At 35.4% G+C, this 19,979-nt stretch overlaps 1 protein-coding gene across 5 annotated transcripts in view; it reads left to right on the plus strand.

Annotated features, from left to right (window-relative positions):
• The window catches only part of tgo (Aryl hydrocarbon receptor nuclear translocator homolog tgo), a 439,650-nt gene that overhangs the window by 306,677 nt on the left and 112,994 nt on the right, over positions 1 to 19,979 (plus strand). For all 5 annotated transcript variants that reach the window (XM_090402556.1, XM_090402553.1, XM_090402554.1 and 2 more), the window contains one exon: positions 16,832 to 16,911. In XM_090402556.1, the coding sequence (XP_090258682.1) occupies positions 16,832 to 16,911 (80 nt within the window). The remainder of the gene's footprint in view (positions 1 to 16,831; positions 16,912 to 19,979) is intronic.

Raw genomic sequence — 19,979 nt, forward strand, 5'->3', positions numbered from 1 at the left:
GAAAAAAACTTGAGCATCACAATCATTAGAAAACACGAGATCAAGAATACCATGAGTCTTATACTTAACTCCAGTGGCGCACTCAGGATTTAATCTTGGAGGGGGCCGAGCGCTCAGGATTTAACCTTTGGGGGGTGGGGGGCGAGTTGAGTAGGCGTTTTGCGAATACACACTACACATCGCATACGACCTATAACTGAGCATCGGCAGTGATCGCTAATTCATAAGTAGCACACAACATAAATAAAAAAAAATGAATTTTAATTAGGAAAAGATTTTTGGAAATTTTTCTAGTGTTTTTTCCTTTTCTTTGGGGGGTTCCCGGGCCCCTTGCCCCCCCCCCTCTGGGTGCGCCACTGCTTAACTCTTTATAAATTACGAAACTTCCAATATCATTCATTTTATTTTTGCGAAACTAGTTTCAAACTCTTTGACACATTACTCTTGGTAGGCAGGAAAGGAAGTACTCAAACTACTGCTTTCATTTTCTGCAGCGTTTCAAAGTTCTCGTGCAGCTCAGGATAAGGAGATTAAATGACTGCGCTGCACCCACCCCGCTGCCACTTAAAAATCTCCGTTTGTGTTGGTCAGTTAATCTTGCCTCGGAGAGCCTTAAATTCTCCCGTCAACTAGTCGTAATGTCTTCTCAGCTTGCTACTTCCATACTCTTTTCACATGTGATTTATTATCAGTTTAACCCTTTCTGGACTGGTGACGTTTTTTATACGTTTGGATGTTTAGTTTTGGATGCAGGGAACGTATATATATATATATATATATATATATATATATATATATATATATATATATATATATATATATCGTTTTTATACTGAAATCGTGATCAATTTGCAGAATATTTCATTTTAGGAAATGCAAGCAATATTCAAAATTAACATTTTTTTAAATGTTCAAATAATATTTAAATTTCAGAAAATTCAGACACTGAAATTTCAAATTCTAAATACTTATTGATATATTCTCGTGACCAAACGTTAGACTCTATCTGTTGATGACAAAGTTTCGTTTGCTCCACGCGGATCTGGCGTAATGTTTCTATGACAACAGATTTGGCTTAAGTAACACAGTGGTAATCTGCTAGCTGCTATTTCCGAAACGTTCTACTTTTCGTCTGACTTCGTCATAAATATTTTTACCTTTTTTCATTTCTTCCGTAGTTTTTTTTTTATTTTAACCTCGCTGTCACTACTGCTAATGGGACAAAATTTATATTCTGGAAAGATTTTTTTCTCCTTCCATGCGCGATAAGAATTTGGTCGGCACACCAATTATCAAGATGAGTTACTCTCTACAGTTAGAAACAAAGAATATAATCAACAGTGTTCGTATTAAAAAAAATGTGAAAAAAAGTAAAATATGGAAAAAAAATCAGATTTTCAAATTGCATTTCGCACATACCAACGTACTTTTTTGTGAAAGAAAAACATTGAATGTCTAAAGACTAGTACACAAAAAATGAGTTAATTAAAATCAAAGCATATGGGAACACCTTATTCCACTGTGATGGTTACTGTAGCACTCACTGGACAGTACGCGTAGAGTGCGTGTCTTCCTTTATTTTTGTTAACGAAACAAAAGTTCGCTCATTGTAAAAAAAAAAAAAAAAAATTAGCAAAGTTCTTGCACGAAACTAGCCTGTTGATGGCTATGGCAGAATAATTACTCTGAAATTAAAAGATGGGACAAGAAAGTCTTGATTCTCTTACTTCTGTTATTTTGATCAATGTAAAATCAACAGGTTACTGTTTTAAGATTAGAAATGGTAGGAAAGTATGGCTTTATTACGATCAAAATATGGTGTAATTACAACCTTAATTCTCTTTTAAAAGTTTTTGTTGATTCATGATCGCTTTTATTAGTTTTTGCCTGAGCTTTTTTCCCTCGTCCAGTAGCGGAGTTGCGCGAATCAGTAATTATGGTGTTTCTAGACGCGAGTTTTTTTTTTTTTTTTTTTTTTCGTTGAGTGTGAGTTAACCAATCTTATACGGTAATAGTTTATTTTACTTTTAAATAGAAAATCTTTAGTTATTCCATGGTCTGCTTAAAAATATAGTATTATGCAATATTAATTCTCTCTCAATTTATGGTATATTTGACCATTCTTGAGATGTTCTTGCTACCTTTTTTTTTTCCTTCATTACAAAAAAAAAAAATTATTAAATGGCTAATTTTTATTATCGAGTCCACGATATTTTACTGATGTCCTCAGTACAAAGGGTAATACAAAACATATTTCACAATTATGCAGTGTCCATAAATATTTTATTGGGCATATTAATGCATAGTTTTTCATGTTTGTGTTGCCATTTTGCAAATTGTTAATACTGTCACAATTGCACTTTTTTATAGCAGCAACTGAGGTTTGGCCTGGGTTTCCTACTCGTCAGAGTGAGGATAGGGAACTCCCAGCAGGACTTTTCTTGCAAGTTTCTGGCCTTTCTCTGAAAGGTTGGTAAGTGTGAGCCCTCTATTTATCGTTATTCAAAAAACGATTGAATAACACAGTTGCCTGTATTTGTTATTTTTATATGGGAGAATAAGAGGTTTTTTTTTTTTTTAACGTTCTACCACAGTTGGCCTTTTTCGCGGGAAGTTCAAATCCTGCATTTGTGAATGGATTGTTCGGATGTTTCATTATAAGTAGTTTTTCCTGTCTCTAATCCCCTACTCTCTCTCGCTCTCTCATTATCTTATCGGAAAAATATTATTGCAGTTTTCTCATTTTAACTTATGTTTCATTAGTTTAATTGGTAATAGTGGTTCTGATTTCTCATGTTAGAAATTAGAACTTTCAATTAGAATTACAATTACAATTAAAAATTTCAGTGAGCTTTTACATACAAAAAAGTGGATTTTTTAAAACAGAAACTAAAACAATGTGCTTATCCATCTCAACAGAAGGAACTTTATTGGTACACAGAAATTCCTGCCATGATCAAAAATTTAAATTTAATTTAGAAAATGGCTTCCATCATAACGTAATCTTGATAAACTCCAATTATAGTATTATTGGAGCACTATAATGTTGCGTGGCTCAAAACTAGGTAATTCGCTAATAGAAAAATAAATAAAATAACATAAACTTTCTGAAGCCAGTGATCATCGAGATCATTCATTTGATCATTGAACCCATATAAACCAAAAATGTAAAATTTTTGTCTATCATTCCCTTCTAGTAAATAATGCGTACCGCACCTATGGTTTTCCAAAAAGCCGCTGGTAATATATATGACGTTTAGATCATAAATGCATATGTGTCCATATTGTTTTATTGTGTCTCGCACATTACGTAAGCCCGTATGAGTACACTTAACAAAATAATACTTTTAGTTTTTGAATTTATATAGCTTTTTTTTTCTTCCAAAGTCTTGAAACTCAATTGTGGAACTTAGTCACGATAAGAAGTTTATTACGCTCAGTTATAGTGAAATTTATAACACTAGTTCTCTAGGTTCCGGTTTTGTCTTTAAAAAAGCCTTCCTATCCAAATATATATATATACGAAATCGATGATCTGGAGCAGCTTTCAAATTTCCACACTTTGTGAATTTATATTTGAAATTTTTTTATTTTTTTTTTAATTGGGACAAATAGCATATTATTGCCGGCTGTTGTCCTACTGAAATAGTTTTCTGAATGAATCCAAATGTGCATACGCAGATGTTTATATTATGCTATTGCACGAAACCATAAAACAATAATCAGAAAGAATATCTGGCCACTGCATTCCGCCCCCCCCCCCTTCAAGTTTTGATCTCTGTAGTCTGTACCCTAAAGCTATAATTGGCTCTCCCATTAAAAATATATATATATATATATCGATGATCTGGAGCAGCTTTCAAATTTCCACACTTTGTGAATTTATATTTGAAATTTTTTTATTTTTTTTTAATTGGGACAAATAGCATATTATTGCCGGCTGTTGTCCTACTGAAATAGTTTTCTGAATGAATCCAAATGTGCATACGCAGATGTTTATATTATGTTATTGCACGAAACCATAAAACAATAATCAGAAAGAATATCTGGCCACTGCATTCCGCCCCCCCCCCCCCTTCAAGTTTTGATCTCTGTAGTCTGTACCCTAAAGCTATAATTGGCTCTCCCATTAAAAATATATAAATAATCATTCCGAGAAAAAAAAACAGGCAAAAAAAATTAACAATAGGTTGAAGAGTATTCTATCTTTTATACTCTGAATTGATGTTTCCGAACTACAAGAAAATGCGTGAGTAATCGAGCGGAAGCGTCTACGCTTTGTAACCAACAGACGGTAGCATGAATGTTTGTAAATATCCTCATAATTGGTGAGTGGCTTTAATTCACTCGGTCGGTTAGTTGGAACCGCAACTGAAGGACTATGAAGCCAGCATATTATCTCGCTTAATTGCGTGTGTCATCGTTGCCACCAACGCCATGCTTACTGGACACCGAAGTGGCTTGAAAAACTGCCATGTGTAGAAAATAGAACCGATTTCTAGACTAAGGGTTAAATCTGTCAAAGCGTAGAAACCAAAGCAATATCTTCCCTCGTCATATTTTCCTTTTACCTGACTAGCTTTTCGCTGATGAAATGAAATCCAAACATTTGTTGCACTAAAGCAGTCACAGAACTTTGGGACGTACAAATAAATTTAAGTAACGATACACAACAGCATACACATCTATAATGGTTCCCGAGCACAAAGCATATAATTGCGTCCTGCCATAAGAATTCCGAGTTTGGTACTCTCCTATTATTAATTTTCACTTAATTAAAGAAAATAAACTGATGTTATATCGTAATTTTAGTTATTATTATTTGACTTTTCAAGTTGCATTCCAGTGGGGGAGAAGGGAATCACTCAGGTAGGTGAAGTGATTTAAAAAAATGTATAAATAAAACACTGCTGAGCAGTTTCTGTAATCATAGGTAATTTCATAGTTGGTACGAAAATAACCGTTATTACAGAAACTGTTTACGAAGCCAGCGCCACCTAGAACCGAAAGCTCAGCCTAACTATAAAAAAATTACAAAATGCTCTATGGCAAGTTTTGTGTATATGAATACTAGTAAGGATTATCTGAAAAAAAAAATTTTTTTTTAATATCTGATCCACGTGTACATATATGAAAGAAGCTAATTAGACTTTTATATATCTGGATAATATAACAGAAAAATTAAAATTAGAATAAGGATTCGGTGAATTGTATAAAATTTATCTCTGACAGTAGGAAACTGTATGAATATCCGTGAAGAGGATTATGAAAACAATCATGCATTAGTCTGCAAAGTATAGGTTGTTACAGGCGCGATTTTCTATTGCACTTTCTCTCAATTAGTGCTGTCACTTACATGATTAAAAACAATCGTTTGGCTGATATTACTAGCCTGAAGATTTTAAAGAAATTACTGATTTCTTTGAACTTGTTTAAATCTTCTGGGAAGGAACTAAGGTATTTCTTAAGAAATTCCTACGTTTTTAGATAGTAAAAATAAACAAAAAGAAGATGCAGAAGGGGAAAATAAAAACGAAAAATCTGAAACTCGCCCGTTTGACATTTGGCCTGGAGGAAATCGCAGGTCGTTAAACAGGACTTCCCAGGTGTGTTGTGGTCACCTGCCGCAAGTCTGGCCGCCCGAGCGTAGAGTGGCGTCCGGAATTATTGATGTGCTCACTCATTACAGGCAGTGACGTGGCATGGGAACCAGTACACGGTCGTGATTGGGCGGGGAATCTGCCTGGTGTGCTGCCCTGCCCCGCCGCCAAGTCTTGGCGAGGAGTATAAATCAGAGGGAGTAGATGCCAGCTTCTAGACCGTCAATATTTAATGCCATACATCTCGGAATGCGATCCCGCCCCGTAGCGGAATAATCAAATGGACTGCCGCACACAGCAGTTTGAGGCGGCGACGGCCAGGCCTTTGGGCATCAGAAGTGTGTGGATTTTGCTCGCGCACGCAGTGGCACTCCGCTTTGCTATTTTGCTCTAATGGCTGCCGCATGACGGCGCAACTCCCTAGGGGGCGCTAACTTCTGGCGTCGGTTCGATATTAACCGAAAAATCTGGCGAGCTCATTCCTGGGAATTTATTTCGGAATAACGTCCAAGGGTGCTTTAGTGTCTGTTTGATGGAAAGGACTAAGGTGTAACATGGTTAGCGATATTGTGAAGGATGCGGCACAAGATGATTGAAGATAATGGGCGACGTAATACGGAGCGTGGCGCGCGCGCTTGACGACATTAGGTGCTGGTCGCTACCGTAATATGGTAGAAATGCTACCTTCTGCTTGGCATGCGGCTGCAAATCATAGCCGATTCCGTTTTAATACCATTAGGTTATGGCTGCTAAATGTTACCCTGCTGAATTGTGGAATAAGAAGCTTGATCAATAATTTATAGGCTCGCCGCTCCACTAATGCATCGAAAAGTGATCGTCGGTATGTCACGTTTCCAAAGTTCGGCTTGTGTTGCTGCTGCCTGTTTATTGTATAAAAAAATAATCTCGTAGAAATTTTTCGGCAGCGAATGAATTTCTCAACTTCTTGCTGCAGAACTTTTAGCATTTGCGTCATTGTATTGGTTTTTTTGCGGCTATGCATCCAAAGTTATAAACGAGAGATCATTTTGTTGATATTTTTAATGACCTTCCTTTACAAATAATTCAAGAGATTCATTTGCTCCATTTCGTTGCCCTTGATCGTATTTTTCTTCAAAAGTAAACCCACTTGTTATCACCAAAAGAAGCAAGTTGAATGAATGTTATATGCACGATCCATTCTATATCAAAAATGGATTGGGAAAAGGAGGTGAATAAAAAAATCCTTATTATTGCATTGATAAAGAAAATATAAGAGTATTGTACATGACAATGTCCCTCCCCAGCCTTGTTTTCTCGCTGGTGTCATTAAATTCGTTCTGGGAGATTTCCTGCCATATAACCTCGTTCACAGCGCTCGTTTTAATTCTCGGAAAGGTCTCATTTGGTTAAACATGAAGGCAAGCTTCAGAAGCGTTCATGTTGGGATAATTCAAGGAAACAGATTTTGAACTGCTTACTGTATACACAGACTGCCCCCCCCCCCCACACCCCAACTTGCGATGGGTCTGTTGCGAACTTTTGGGTTTTTCAGCATTATATCGTTTCTCAAATGTGAGTTAGGCCCTTTTGAGATGCCTTAACGTCATTTGGGGTTTTCTGTTGCTACAATAAAATATAAACATGTTAAATCTGAGAATATTTTTTAAACATGCTTTCGATTTTGGACTTTGGTTAGGCTTACGATTCTAGAATCTGCATGGACCAGATTATCGACTTTTTTTTTTTAATTTTATTTTTGTGGTGGGTGGAGAAAGAATTGTCAAACCCACTTTATCCATCTTTTCTATAGTTGAGATGAAGCACCAAAAAACTTCATGAAAATCCTTGGGTAATTACCCATGTGACTCACATCACATGTAAAGAGGGGAGGCTTTGCCTACATTTTGCCTTTTTGTAGCTGATTCTTTGGCGTTGTTCAACTGGATCGACATCCATAACCCTTTCATTTTTCTTGCGAAATATTTTTTTCTGCAAAAATTATGTGGCATCCAGTTTCCACGTACCGAACCTGCTTCTCGTTCATCTCCCATTTTCTCCCAAAGAACCACAGCGTGTAGCTCTTTAAAAAGAATGAGAGTAAGATCATTTCTGTGAGCACAGGAGGTGAAAAAACCCTCTACCACCGTATGAGACCAGCTAACTCACCTTTAGTCCAAAAAGACCAGATAAAGGTTTCTCACGTCATGGACGGGAATCGAACCCGGGTTTTTCCTACCAAAGGGCTTCATCTATACCGACTGAGCTACGGAGGCTCTAAAGCGGTAATAAGAATTGAATACCAAAATTTCATGTAGTTTGTCCATTTTATTGATTCATTCAGGGCGGGAGGGGTAGAACATATATTATGTTACATCATTCATTACTTCAGTTACATCTACTTTTCTGGTTTTGTAACACCACTCATTTCAGTTCATATGACTTATTATGCCCTAATCAAACTGAAGCGTGATTTCAGAATCAGCATACACCTGAAAGCATAATTACTTGCATATTAATGATATCATTAATACGTACTAAATGATCAATCGTGTCATAACAAACTGCACGATTTCTGATTCCTAACGATAACATGGAAGTGTCTGACATATAGAATTTCTTTTGGTGAAACCAGTTGATTAGTAGTTGTATGGGGGCATAACCGCTTGCTTTAAGTCGTTTTTTTTTTAAATGTGTTTTTGTTCTATTTGCGTTCAATCTCTGAGGTACAATTCCTATCCACCTTTTATATTCCCCCAAAAGTTAATTAATGTGCTTTTGTTTTGTTTGTTTCTCTGTACAAATTAAACAATTTAACCGACCACTGCCAATTTTATGATTTGCTAGAGGTGAACGGAGCTGCAGTTTCGGGGGAAGGGTTAAAAGAGACGTTTTAAACATAGCCATTAAAAGTAGGAGAAGATGAAATATTGTGTAAACACTGTGAAACATGAACGGGAAGTTAAACTTCCCGTTCATGTTTCATAGTGTTTTCGCATGCATTTGTATTAAAGGAATTGAGAACTTTTGTGTGATTCTGCGTATTTGTCTCATCTTGTTCAAAAAATATACATACATAATTATTTCATGAGGGTTGCATGTACTACCAGCGTTGCATTTCCGTTGGAAATAAAATGTCTGAGTTGTGTGCAATTTCTGAACCTCCATGGAGAGAGAAGGCAAGCGGTGCGTTTTCTGATATGTAGATTTTTGTGTGAGCCCCTTAATCGGAGGGAGAATATTTCCTTCCCTCGGCGAACTAGCCATGTTAGACTCCTTGTAATTTTATTAATAGGCGTGCAAGTTTGTTAATAAATTTAAATAAATTAAATAAATGCAAGTTTCTGCAGTTTCTTTACTTAATTGTAGCTAGTATGCACAGTAGTGTATGTGTGAAGTGTCACACATACACTAGGATTCAAGTATCCGTTGTTGGTGACAAAGGATAGTGAATAGCTTGGAAAACGACAGATACAGTCGTTTGAGACAATTCCATCGTTTTTAAGGTCTAATTTGCATTTGGTTTACTATTTGGTACAAATGTTAATTTGATGAATTCGTCTAGTAGGATTTATGTTTTCACCAAATTAAAAATACCACAACAGTCTAGCGAAGTGCTTTTAAACTGAATTCGACCAGGACCAAAGCGTGTAGTTTCTTTCTGCATGTTCGTGAAGTCCAAAAACGTATTATCCACAATCGTTTTATATTAAAGCATTGGCTGTGCATATATAAAATACCATATATGTTTAAAAAGCTGACCTTCAACGTAGTATTGTTATTGTATTTTCAATAAGTATGGAATGTGGACAGCCATATATTTGCAACCTGAAGATGGGCTGGTCTATTTCTAACCACACTAACAATATTTATTCCATAAAGGTTTGGTTTTAAGTGATCAGACAACCACAGTTACTAGAGTGCCTTGTTTAATACTTCCAGTTCATTGGTTTCTTGGATTCCTAATATAATGTTCCTAACACAACGAAATCGATTATACTCACTGGATTAGACTCGGAGATTACTTTTTTTCCCCTTTTTGTAAGAAAAAAAAAAGAATAAAGAAACGCTAAATACAGCGTTGTTCAAACTTGTAGTGCTATTATCTCGGTTAGTTTGTCTGTCGACCCACATTGTGTTTGTGAGCAGGGCGCCAACTCTCCCTGTGCTGGGAAACGCGCACACGGCTTGCCATGAGGTTGGATAAGTGCAGCATTAAACGGCGATATAGCTGCTGCTCATAACAAAGGAAGAAATAGTCGAGGTAATGATTTTATCAGACTGCCCCATCAATCTTCTGCCAGAGCTGAGCCCGTCACCATGACAACAAGACTGAGGCGCGCACGGTTGTGTGGGTAATTATTTGGTGTTCTATAGCTGAAGAAAAGGAAGCCTTTCGCGATCGGACGGGCTGTTGACGGAGAAACTTGTCCCTAAACTCCCTTAACCCTGGTATTACAAGAAATGATTAATTGAAGTGGGACTTGCTGTAAAAAGCAATGGGAAGTTTGTGGCCTCTGACCATTACACGCATTCCGTCCCCTTTCATTTTCCCCCTAGTATGCACGAGCGAATGGGGGATTTCACTCATGAACATAGGCCACATTAGGCAGCTTCATGTTACATTGAGCGGAAAATTCTGGAGTGAACTATTGAGGACAAGAGTATTCAAATTACAGCAAAAATAAATTGTAGCCACGCGTTAAATATAAACTTCATTTTATGTTGGAAGCTAAATGAATAGTACCTTATCACCCATGAACAAATAAATAAATATAAAAAGAGGGGGGAAAAAGAGCACCGATGTTATTGGAAAATTGAATCTCTTATTTCGATATGATGGAAGCTGTAAATAATATTTAGTAAAGTCTTTGTAGTCTGTGCACCAATTTACAGATAAATGGGAGATAAAAAAGCAAGAAAAATATATATAAAAAAAAGAAAGATGTTTGTAATTTCATTAAAATGTGCAATAATATGTTAATGATACCGTATGTTTTTAGAGTTCAGAAAAATTGGATCAATAATGAGTCATTTTACTTATCAATATTTAAAACGTTATAGGCGTAATAAAGTTTTGTAATCTTTGATAAATAGAGGCGAAATGCTTTATTACTAAAAATAATTCAAAATATTAAAATTTGAAATACCGAAAGGTTTTCTGAAAATTCAATAATTTGAATTTGTCTCGTTTTGTCGATAGATGGCGCAATAGCCCGAAATACATCATGACGCGCTTTTTGGAAAACGAAATAAAGATTTCACCATACAATAACTTTATCGAAATGAATTCAGACAAAAGGCTGTCAATGTACACATATATCACTTATACAGTAAAATTTAAAAAAATATAAAAAAAAACCTCCAGTTTTATATTTAATAGTTTAAAAACCATTTTAAAAGTATTTTACTTAAAAATCAAGAGGAAATATTTTTGTTATTGTAAAATATTGATGGATTATTCCTTATTACAACGCCTTCATGGATTCCAGTTACTCATTACAGTAGGCCACTCACATTATAATGACGAATAAAGCATAAGTAGGCAATGTATTTGATTAATATAACAATGCATTTAAACTTTTTTATATACAAAATATCATTTCAAATGGTTGTTTTTAGGAAACTAATGCTAAGAATGATTAATATCCAGTTAATTACATATATATTTCAATAATGCAGCACCTGCAGTAAGTGGTAAATGACCTTCACTGCCCAGTGAAATACCAGCACCACCTTGGTTATTGTGGAAGGAGACATGAAGTAGTTTTTGCCCTATTTGGTTCCTAGATCATGGATTCTGGTTTCTGTGCCCTCCCCCCCCCCATTTTCCAACATACAGTGTGAGTGATACCCCTCAAGGTCATGCCAAACATATTGTTGAGATCCAGAACTTCTCCCATCTTTGAGGATACAGCACTAAAGCAGTTCTGAAGACTAGATGCGAATAGTGTACAAGTGTCTACACCAGATAGTAATGCATTTAGGAGACTTCCCAATCAGCTAGTAATAATCTTGCTGACATCTGCAGTGCAGCAAGATCATGCCTGAAGTAAGGTTGTGTAATGCTATGCAAGGAGCACTGTTGCAGGGACACACACTGCATGTTCTGTATATAGGTAATAGGTCGTAGAGTCTTGTCCTCCCACAGTATGTTCCTATGCTTTTTTTTTTGTTGTTAAAATTGTTAAAATATAAAAACAACAGAATTGGAAGCTACATTACATACATTAAATCAAGACTTGCTACACATGGTTATTAATATTTCAAAAAATGCAGGCACCAAAGCATTTGAAAAAAAGTATCATAAATCTCGATAAAAAAATACTTAACTTAATTGCTAGAATGATTTAAGAAAAATACAACTAAATTACCTGCTGACAAATAGGTTGTTAACTTATCTGGCTGGCCTCTAACTGAAGATGAGCTGAATGTACTAGCACAAAGTCATAAGTTTGTGATTTCACCCAAATGTATTCCATATGTAGATTTCATACAAAACATTGAAAAGAGCACCAGTCATATGTCTAGTATTGGAGCTAATAGACTACTACATTTTGAAATAGCCAAAGTGATCTATGATGCCCAACCATCAGAATTAAATATTCCACCAACAGAATTAAAAGCCCTGAATTCACTAAAACGTAATAATAATATAATTATCACCAAAGCTGACAAAGGCAATACCACTGTAGTTTTAGATGCTACATTATATGATCACAAAATGAATTTACTTCTTCATGATCGTAATACTTACTCCCAGCTTAATAACGATCCTACCAAAAGTCAGCTCAAAAAATCAACAAGTTACTGGATGAAACAACATTAATAGATTAAGAAACCATCAACTGAAAACATATACCATTCAAGACCTTCTAGAATATATAGTTCACCAAAATTACATGAAAGTAATTGTCCATTCAGACCTATTGTGGATTCTATAGGCAGTCCCACATATAAAATATCAAGATTCCTTTCTAATCTTCTCCATCCCCTCACTGGCCACTCAACCTCTTTGATAAAAAAAAATTACATAGAATTTCATACAAGGATAAAAAACATTAAACTAGCAGATACAGACATGTTAGTAAGCTTTGACATTATCTCTCTCTTTACTAATATCCCTTTCAAAGAAACAATAGAATTGTTAACCCAAATATTTTCATCAGACATGGAAAGTTAAAATATATAAATAACAGGAAGGAGCAGCAATGGGCTCCTTCCTGTTACTTATATATTCCTCACTCTTATCACCTAACTTAGCCAACTTTTTTTTTTGAACACCTAGAAGATAGAATTTTTGCTCTTGATCCAAAACCAACAACTACACTACGTTAATGATGCCTTTGCAGTTTGGAGTGTCACACAGAACCAGAACTCAACTGATTTCTACAAAAAAACATCCTGAATCCTCATATCAAGTTCACACTAGAAAAGGAATCATCAAAAGGTATTTCCTTTCTTAACATCTTTTCTTTCACATCCAGTGCAAACAAGATGGATCCATTTCCACTTCTGTCTACCAAAAACCAACTTTTTCAGGTCGTTATATCCATAATACATCAGCTCATTAGCCATCTCAAAAATATGGCATCATAAAATCTTTAGTATCCCAGAGCACACAAGATTTGTTCTTCTGAAGAATTCCTAAAACAAGAATTGGAAATTACCAAAGAAACAGCCTTACTAAATGGACATGATCCAATAACAATCTCCAAAATAAATTTATATGCAATATGAGAGAAATTAGTCATAACACTAAATGTTTATTGCCATATTTCATCACTGAAATAGAAAATCTAGCTTCTGTTCCCCCCCTCCCCCCCTCTCTCTCCCTTTTTTTAACATGAAGTACACATGGTGGCCTTGAACACACCCTCCACATTGTAGTTATTCAACTAGGCACCTTCTCAATTCAAGTTTAGAGCAGTGTAGTAGTTTCCACAGGCCAGCGTCCAGAGAATAAGAATACATTGGACAAACTGTTGGTAACAGTTTAGGAGGCTTCTCATTTCAGTTGGTAAATAATCTTCCTACTGCTTTCACTATAAGATTGTGTCTGAAAGGAGTCTGAATATAGCAGCTTGCAGATGGCACTGTTGAAACCATGCTAAGATTGGAGTCTGGACTCTCTTCCTGTGTGGGCGAGTCCACAAGTTCTGAAAATTCCTGCTGCATTCTCCTGCTCTATAGATTTTCATAATATTCCATGTTAAATATGGAAACAGACAATAGAATAAACAAAGAGAGCATAAAAAAGAAAGGCACTGTAAAAGACACTATAAAAATTATGGTGTTACTGCTGTTAAAAGAAATCTCCCACAAAAACCCCACAGAATTCAAGAAATAAGAAAATTGCAAAAAACAATAAAACAATAATATAGCAGCTTGCAGATGGCGCTGTTGAAACCATGCTAAGATTGGAGTCTGGACTCTCTTCCTGTGTGGGCGAGTCCACAAGTTCTGAAAATTCCTGCTGCATTCTCCTGCTCTATAGATTTTCATAATATTCCATGTTAAATATGGAAACAGACAATAGAATAAACAAAGAGAGCATAAAAAAGAAAGGCACTGTAAAAGACACTATAAAAATTATGGTGTTACTGCTGTTAAAAGAAATCTTCCACAAAAACCCCACAGAATTCAAGAAATAAGAAAATTGCAAAAAACAATAAAACCATCCAAAAAAAATCCAACCAAACAACAGATTTTTCATGTTAAAAAAAATTCCACACAGAATTTACCAATGCTAAGGTTTTAGTACTGATATTAGTGATGTGCATCACTGAAACTCAGCTGACATCATCTATGACTCCAGTTCATCTTAGCTTAACACACATCCTGTAAGAAGGGCAGAGCATATGTTTTTGTCATGTCTAATACCCCATGCTAAAGGTTACCAGACCTGGAATCTCTTTTATATGCTTTGTTCTGGTTCAAATGTCATCCTCTATGACTGGAGCTCACATCAACTTAATAGGTTTTGTGAGAAGGGCAGAATATTTGTTTTTGTCAGGTATAAAATCCCTTTCCAAAACTTATTGCACATAGAATCTCCTTTTATATGATTTATTTGGCTCAAAATTTCTTAGCCTCATTTTGTTGCATTCTTTTACTGCCTCTACTCCTTCTAATTCTGATGACTATATCAATTGTTTTTTAATTATTTATCTCTAAAGTTGTCACATGATCTTCTTTGGAGATTTTAATATCTGTAATTCCTACTGGCTCCTCCTTTTCTACCTTCAAAAATCAAGCTGGAAAAGAAGTTAATTAATTGCCGCTAGAAATGATCTAACATAAATTGTTCACCTACCTATCTACCAACCAGAATAGCAGATAATTATCACCATCAGTATCTTTTCTTGCCCAGCTCTCTCTTCCAGTATACTGTTGACATTAGCACTATTCTTGGCAACTCTGACCATAACCTTCTCCATGTTTCCTATAGATTGCCCTTCTCCTTATCACTTAGCCTCATATATTATACTACATAAGGTGACCTCTGGAATTTTTGTGCTTCTTTTTCATGGCCTGATTATTGTGCTACTCTTCTGATCCAGGCCTTTGCTCTAGTCTAATTATTATGAAAGGCATAAATAATGACTGAAATTATTTATGCCTTTATTCCCCACTCCACACAAAATTCCAGAATCTTATCCAAGCCTTGGATAAGAATCAGGTTGCTCTTGATATTTCAAAGACATATCATTGAGTCTAGCATCTCAGCCTTCTTGCTAAGCTGTCATCGTTTCCCTCTCACCCGTTGAGAATAGACTACTAGCTTCCTCTCTTTTCATGTGTTGCATGCCAAACTACCCAATACTAAACACTTATTATGTGCCAAAGTAGTCCAAGCTGAAAATGCAGTATTTTCAGTTTGCAATACTGATTTTATCAAGTTAAAATTTTCAACTTCTCATTCAACTTAAATTACAGTGCATAACAATGTCAAAAAAATCATCAACAAATCCAAAGCAGACTTTGTAATAGCCAAATGTGTTAAGCTTGCATACTCCTCAAATAGCAGTCAGTTCTCATGATCCCTTGGCCAGACTGAAGTTCTTTCCTATGCCTTACTGTATTTCTCTCTTATTTTGATGGAACAATGGTAACATCTCCTAAAGATAAGACAAACCTTTTGGTATCAGTTTTTCTTCCAACTCTTGTATAGACAGCCAAGGCAAATTACTTCTTGTAGTACCATGATCTTTTCATAGCATGCCTCCTCTGATCATTTGCCAGAATGATACAAGAAAAATCCTCATTAGTTTTCATACTAATAAGTCTCTGAAGGGATATCATAATACTTATGATATCCCTTCAGATACCATATGATATTATGCTCCAGAACTGTCACATACTCATCTGGTATCTGTCTAACAACATGAAAGCAGGCTTTTATCTAGCCTATTCCTAAAAAAAACAGAGTTAAAAGTCAGTCATCACTCATCCCATTGCCCTTACCTCAGTGCTCATGAAAGTGATGAAAGTCATCAACAACCAGCTTATTTATTACCTACAGATCCGTCAGTTAATAGTGATCACCAATACGGATTCTAGCATCCCCCATTCTATAGCAGAGACCCCCCCCCTGCTAACCTTATCTATCCTTGGATACAGGACAGAAAAATTTTGTGGCACTCTTGATATTTCCAAGCATTTCATCGAGTCTAGCATCTTGGCCTTCTTGACAAGCTGCCATCTTATTGTTTTCCTCTCACCCTTTGTAAATCAATTACTAGCTTCCTCTCTTTTCATATATTGCATGTCAAAGTACACAAGGCTCTGTGGTTTCATGCACACTCTTCGTATGAGAAAATTACATATGAGATATTACATCTTATTTAATAGATGTAATCTCTATTAAATAAGCCAGTGCCTTAAACATGAATCTTCTTGCCTTAATCAAGCAGGTGAAGATAACACAAATTAATAGACAGACATAGCTTTAGTTGCATCTTTTGTAATTTCCATTTCCTCCAATTCTGAAAACATGTTCTGGTAGCTACTTTAATTTTTTTTTTTTTTTCCCTCCATGTCATATTTTTATATGTTAATGAATAAATTACATATGTTTATTCTTGAATTAGAGATTGATATTTCCAGGTTGGAATATTGCCTTTGCTTTAAAACAAGCAGGAACAGTATTATTAATTATTATGCAATTAATAATAATTTTAGTATTTTCTGTTAATATCTTCTTACTTCCAGAATCTACATTTAACTAAAATTTATTTCATTTCTGGCAGGAACAGGAAACACTAGCAGTGATGGCACATATAAGCCTTCTTTTCTTACAGACCAAGAGCTGAAACATCTCATATTAGAAGTAAGTTTATCCTGTACTTTTTTTTTTAAATTTTATGTTCATTATATAACAGCTAACAGTGGTTGATACCCAAAGTGAATTTTTAAAAATTTTACCTTTGAAATATTTACTGAAGTTGTTCTGGCTTTATTTTATAAAATCTGCACTAATAATAAAACACAAGTACAGTGAGTTACATATTATCTACTCTCCCTGAGGTGTGCAGCATCACAGATAATTGAGAAAACTAGATAATAGGTACCACCACCACCACTTAACAATTGCAACTCCATTTTTTTTTTCTAATCTACTTATTGAAAGGTGCAATCATGGTGTAGCTTTAATGATATATCAGACTCTGAAATTGTCTATATTGCTATGCTTTACACAGTAAAAATATAATTAGTTTTATATAAATCAAGTGGATATTAAATCCAGTATTATTTCAAAGCCGGATGCAGAAACTATGAAAATTTTGTACGAAATTTGACCAGAGAGCTTACAGGAATACACTCACCGGCATTTACGAGATGGCCTAGCACGGACCTTATAGGAGACATGATTGCTGCCTAAGCATCCATTGTCCATTCTATTGGTGCATTTTGATAAGGTTTCACTGGCCTGAGAGCCGTTTCGAACTGGTTGGTTCTCCTCAGAGACCAGGCAAAACCTTAAGAGTGCAAAAGCTCTTGTTTAATACTAATAGTTTAATAATTTAATTTTAATTCTAATTCTAATTAGATAATTAGTTTATTCCTAATTACTTGAATGCTGAAAGCTTTTAGAATGAATTTCAGCATCTGTTCCAGGAAAAATCAGCATGTCAGAAACAACCACATGAAATCATGCAAGTAGAATTCATTTAACTGGACAGGTACTTTAAAAAAAAATTTATTTATTCATATATATATATATATATATATATATACAGGGTGTTCGGGATAAATTTGACATATTTATAATTAATTATATTTTTCCGTAAGTTACATGTATTAACACACACTTCTCTTCATTTAAAAGTTTGGACCCTTCTTCATTCATATACAAGATGTCAGAAAGGATGGATAGCTGGAACCCACCTGAATCACGGAAGAGAATAACTTGTATCATGATGATTCGTGCCCGCCATCAAAATAAGGATATTACGACTGCTGCCCAATGCTCCCTGAATACAGTAAAAACAATCAGGCATGAACTAGAGACTTGCAATGGTGACTACGAGGATGTAGCAAGAAGAAAGATCCCTAGCAGACGATCTGATTGCGTTCGTACAGCAGAATTCCTCGCAAATCTGCAGGAACAGGTGTTGAAGAACCCTGGCATTGGAATTCGGGCTTTGTTCGTGGAGTTGCTAACTGTAGTCAAGCCCTGGATAACAAGGGTAGCCAATGGTAGGCCGTATGTATGGCAGCAGGATTCGGCCCCTTGCCACACCTCTGGGAAAAGTCAAAAATGGTTGTCTGAAAATTTCTACAACTTCACCAGTCCAAATGTTTGGCCTCCAAACTCCCCAGACCTTAACCCCATGGATTATTTTGTATGGGGCGCAGTTGAAAAAGACACCAATCGCACTTCCAGTAATACAAAAGCCCAGTTAATGGATAAAATTAAAACAGTTTTTGCGGCCCTTCCCAGGGAGACTGTAGCATCAGCTTGTTCGAGGTTCCGAAGCAGAATTGAAGCTGTGATCGATGCTAATGGTGGTTATTTTGAGTAAATCTTGTTGATAGTATTGTAATTAACTCTGCCTGTAATGTTTTTTTGTCAATTCATTAAATTTAATAGATACAAAGAAGATTTTCTTTTTCCTTACGAAACTGTCAAATTTATCCCGAACACCCTGTATATATATATATATATATATGAATAAATAAACAAAATAAAAGTCAATCTTGCAGACTTTTTGGATTTTCGATTCTAGATCCCTGGAATGAACTACATATAACTATATTGAGGATGGTAATTAGTTTAAATTATGATAATGTACAAATATTTCACTATGCATCTCTTATATTATAGTTATCATCATTGTAAAGTACAAAAAGAAAGAGAACATTCAAAAGAAACGAAATGTAATATGCAAGTGATGGCTAATCTAAATGTTAGTGCATGTATTACTAAGGATAAAAACAATACACAATTAATAAAACATAATGTAAAGAAGTGTATGTGATTTAGAACGATTATGAAATTGTTTATTACATTTTTTTTTTTATCAACCCATTTTGGATGGACAAGAATTGGATGGGTGGGATTCCAATTGATGTCACTGTGACAGAGATAAAATATAAATATTCAAACTATTAAATCTTAATATGAATTGCAGCCCACACCTAAGTCTAAATACATAGGTGTCCTATTTCATTTGCACATGAATACTATAGGAAATGATTTAAGGAGAAATATCCAATTGCTTGTTGAACAGGTACTTTTTACCCCTCCCAGATGCAAATTTGGGAGGGTTAAAGATGATGGATAAGCAGGGAATTTAAATTGGCTGACAGTGTGGTAAAAGGGTAACAGTTATCAGTTTAATATGAGATCACTTTAGGATGAAAAGATTAGAAACTGTGTATCATATTAACGGAACTGGTTTGATAAGGCTAGGAATTTGGACGCAGTGATGGATAGAGAGTTGAAGTTTGGAGGAAATATGGTAAAATGGACAAAATACTTCAAAAGACCACTCAAATCTTGAAGAACCCTTTGACAACAGAGATAGGAAGTTCTTCATCTTCATAAGGCTTTGATAAGGTTGCATTTTAATTCTGTACACAGATTTGATCACCAAAGTTTCTCAGAGGATAAGGAAATAGTGGACAGGATCCAGAAGTGAATTACACCATTGCGGTGGTGGTGGTGATGAGAGGTATATAAAATGTTCTCTATGAGAATAGCTGAACACGTTACATGTTTCTGTTATAAATTAAAGATGCCAAGAAATTATATTCTTGGTTTCATCCTTTATCCAAGTGTAAGCAAACAAAGTTTGCTCGTGAAGTAACTTTGTGACTGGGCTACTTGTATATAGAGGCTGATGACTTCACATAAATTGCCTCAGTATCCCATAATGCTGTGCATTAACCCAG

This window comes from Typopeltis vanoorti, chromosome 13 (genome assembly GCF_054136105.1).
Source record: "Typopeltis vanoorti isolate ZY-2024b chromosome 13, IOZ_Tvanoo_1.0, whole genome shotgun sequence".
In the NCBI taxonomy this organism is placed as follows: Eukaryota; Metazoa; Arthropoda; class Arachnida; order Uropygi; family Thelyphonidae; genus Typopeltis; species Typopeltis vanoorti.